Consider the following 4,076-nt stretch of genomic DNA (forward strand, 5'->3'; position numbering starts at 1 on the left):
GCGGGCCGACAGCGTGCACGAAGGTGATTAATTATCCGCTTTAGGATCTCCATTCGGGCTGGATATTTACATTTTCTTTGACGTTCGTGGATAAAGAATAAGAAAAGCTGTAACATTGTTTTGTCGTTGTGCGATAATCGGTATGCTTGGAAACTATATCGTCGCTGCTAGTACGAAAAATTAAGAGGGAGATTTGATTCGTTTAAATGGAGTTGACGAATATTGGTCGTCACGAATATCGTCTACGCGACAATGACGATACGCCAATCTATCACAGATACAATATACCGTCATCGTCTTCCATAAATTTCGTCTGAAAGATCGTCGCGACCGATTAATTGGAAAGAATCTGTCGCGTTCGAGTGACTCGCAAAGTCTCCTAATCTCCGGTGGCTTTTTCTCCGCGAAGCTGCATGTTTATTGCTTCCTCCTTACTCGAACGGGTCTTCCTCGCCTTGTAACCGTTCGCCAAAACATGGCCCAGCGGGCGCTCCTTTTTCTTCGAGCGACATATGGACCTCGTCTCCCGCGAGATCCCATGATCTTGAAAGTGATTTTTTCGTCTTCGTAAACCGGGTACATCTTTCCTCCTCTTCACCGAACCTCGTGACGCGTGCTGTCTCGCTTCTTCCTCGTTCTAACTTTAGACGCTAGAAGGATAGCTTGTTCTCCATGCGTCTTGCAATTTCGCTCGTTTCAGAGTTATTTGCGTGTACGGGGATTCCGACAAAAGTGATGATGTAGACGCCTTACTGGGAACACGGGAACCAGACCGGTCAAACGTCGCGCAGTTAACGCAGAGGCAACGTTAGAAGAATCTAATGCCATTCTCGCGCGACTCGTTCCGTCGTGATCCGCTTAAACGCGTCTCGCGTAGCCTTGAAACCATTTAATCAGCCACTCGAAGAAAGCAAATTCCATTGTTCGCGTCTAACCTTGATATCGAGCTCAATTCGTCCAAGTTTTGTACCGCCGATCGATTGACAGGTAAAAAATAACCGATATGTTCTTATTTATAATAAACACGTCTCGCGAAGGCCCGAAACCATTCGATCGGACGTACACCGAAAGTAAACACCGTCCTTGACGTCTAACCACGATATCGAACGTAATTGATGGAAATTTTGTATCACTGATCGATTGATACGAGAATAACGATTAGAAAAAATTCTGATTTATAATAGACAAGAGTGAAACAAGGACGGTAGAAATTCGCACGTTTATTAAATTCTTTCCCACAACAAGCGATCTAATCCGAGCGGGCATCTGCCGCGGAAAGCTTATCTTCTCTCGATGATCGAATTGAGAGTCCGCGCGCCGAATCCCAATTTCACAGTTGACTTTCGAATTTAATGGAGTCTGGCGGACAGATAAGAGGAAGAATCCCGGGTACCTATAACGCGGTAGGAGAGGACGAAGAGGGTGAAACGACGTAGAAACAGAGGAAAGGAACTCACCGTTGGCTGATGTAGGGGGTTATAGACGCGGGGAGGGGGTTCGCGAGGGCGGGCTGTCGGAGCGTGACAAATTGCTCCGCTAATCTGCGTTAACCAGTCCTTGAACCCCATCATTATCGTCCCTTTATCCCGGTACGGGACACTGGCTGCAAACGAAATCAACCGACGCCGTGGACCGCATACGTCTTCGACCTCCGAAAATCGGAAAAAGCGATCCGATGGACGCGAAGGAAAGTCTGTGGATGGGCGATGAAAGGAGAGAACGGTATAACGAAAGAGCGAGACGATTCCTTGGAGGATCGATCGTGGCGATGAAATCGGGATTACACGATTCTCAGGCCATCCATCTTCCAGGGTGGTCAAGCCACCCATTAAAAGTGCATCAGAGCCAGCCGGCCGATCGGTGAAATCCGTTTCGACTGCTGCTAGCGGCGAACGGTGTCCGCCCCCATGGCAAATCCGGCGACGGAATAATATCGTCGGTTGTTATGATAATCGCGCAGCATCGCGGCGTATCGCGTCGCATCGCGCCAAGCCGCCCAGAAAATTGGCTCTTCTGCATCATAATGACTTCTCTCTCTCCCTCGTTCCCTCATCGTCCCCGCGTTTCATCCCGCCACACTACGCCCTGTCCCCCTTTTGCACATGCCACCTATCGTCGTCGGAGAAGTTCTCTCTCTCTCTCTTTCTCTCCCTCTCTCTCTCTCTCTCTCTCTCTCTCTCTCTCTCTATCATCCCTTCGAAAGACTCGGCGATTCGAAGTCTCCTGGATTTTCCGCTAGATTTCTAGAAAAATTGTAATTACCGGCCGCTACCTCGCCGTTAGATACCGTTAAACGCCACTTCTTGTGTTTTTCTTATCGAGACCGGCTAGATGGTATCGTCGCCGCTCGTTAAGAGACCGATTCCACTGTTGTACCGGTCGAGCCATTGTTCCTAGACTGCGGACGCGTCGCATTGTTCCTGCACGGGGAAATAATATGATAATTGCTCGTATTTTCCCGCTACCTCCTCGCGATAAGGATAACGCGTGCGAAATTTGTGGCCACTTCAAAATAAGAAAGTACAAGCTCCTTCGTAATGGTCGGGGAGGGTCGTTGGAAGATAAAATTCAGAGAATCGCTTTTTAGACAATGGAGCGTAATATAGTGGACTTGTTCAACGGGAGATAATTAGACTACAGCTAACGAGAACAATCGTGTCGAGCCTGCTGTTTAGATCGTCGCTAACGAAAGCAATTTCGACCCCCTACAGTATCCATCAACACCACCGCGATATTTCCAACCCCACTGATTTTAGACAAGTGACCATATGTTTCTAACCTCTGGCTTTGGCTTTTACGAAGCCGTATGTACGAAAAACCGAGATGATTATTCAACTCCTACCATCCATAATCTTGGCTGTCGGCTAATAAAACAAACAGCACCGTTCAATCGAATCGATCACGATCAACCGGCTCGTTTATCTTTCCCCGTTGGCTGAGATTCACACCGATCTCAATATCGTCCGTGGCGTCGAGAACGTTTCTAGGCTTCGATCCAAGAGACACGTCTCGCACGCTCTGCCAACGTCATCATCGGCGGCGATCCAAAGGGGAGTGCGCGCGTATTCCCAGATCGCCGCGCTCGTTGTCAAACTCTGTCATTGTGCTTAATGAGGAAAACCGAAATAAGTGTTCCTGACTGTGTTGACGTCCCCTGTGCCCCCTTACGGTGCCCCTGGGGAAACTACAACCCCCGCGATCGGTTCCCCCGCGTTGGACCCGTGATCATGCTTAATGAAGAAGATCTAAACAAGATAAATGGTTTCGAGAGGTGGTACCGCTATAAAAAGTCGATAAACGCGATAAGAGGCGATTCATTATGGATGCGTTCGAACTTAATTGACCGAGACGCTTTATAACGGTATATGTCGGTGTCGCGTACGATCGATTCGACGATCGTCAATTACCAAGATGCATGGAAGATAGGTCGATCGCATGGCTCCGAGTCGCTGAAAAATTCATCGTCTCGCTTTTTCCCCGAATAATCAGAGAGCAAAGTAACCCGCGAACACGAGATCGGTCAGCATGAAAAACGTAGTAGCACCTGGTGGCCGATGAAAAGAGACGATCGAGGAACAATATAAATTACGTGATTCAATTAGACGCAATCAGTCGGAGCGTACACACATATAGGAAGAGAGAAGGAGAAAGGGAGAGTTGTAGCCTGTGGCTCACGATGTGGAGCTGAAAGATACGAGGCCGGTGGCGGAAATAGGCAAAGAAAGAGGAAGCAAAGGAGGAAAAGAGAGATGATAGTCGGTCGGCGGCCTGTACGACGGGGCAAGAACGATCGCGCGTTAACGAGATACAAATCCCATTACGGCGTAAACCTTCTCGATCCGTCGCCCCCTACGGACTTGCAACCCCCAGGCACAGTGCTAGGCTACGGGCTATGGGCCACGAGCCACGCCAATTCGGATAAAGTTCCACCGTCTCGCTCTTTTTCCTTTGCTGCTCTCCGTGTATCTTCCTCTCTTCTCTACCGATACACCCTGTGCTGCTCCTGTCCTCTCCGTCCGTCTCTTTCAATCGCGCGCCACTGCCAACCTCTCTCCTTCTCTGTCTCTGGTTTTATC

At 49.0% G+C, this 4,076-nt stretch overlaps 1 protein-coding gene across 1 annotated transcript in view; it reads left to right on the forward strand.

Moving 5' to 3' along the window:
- Positions 1–4,076, forward strand: part of LOC100744713 (homeobox protein Nkx-3.2-like) — an 11,343-nt gene that overhangs the window by 2,297 nt on the left and 4,970 nt on the right. The window contains exon 2 of the mRNA XM_024372059.2: positions 1–23. Coding sequence (XP_024227827.1) covers positions 1–23 — 23 coding nt within the window. The remainder of the gene's footprint in view (positions 24–4,076) is intronic.

This window comes from Bombus impatiens, unplaced genomic scaffold (assembly GCF_000188095.3).
Source record: "Bombus impatiens unplaced genomic scaffold, BIMP_2.2 scf_2850, whole genome shotgun sequence".
Classification (NCBI taxonomy): Eukaryota; Metazoa; Arthropoda; class Insecta; order Hymenoptera; family Apidae; genus Bombus; species Bombus impatiens.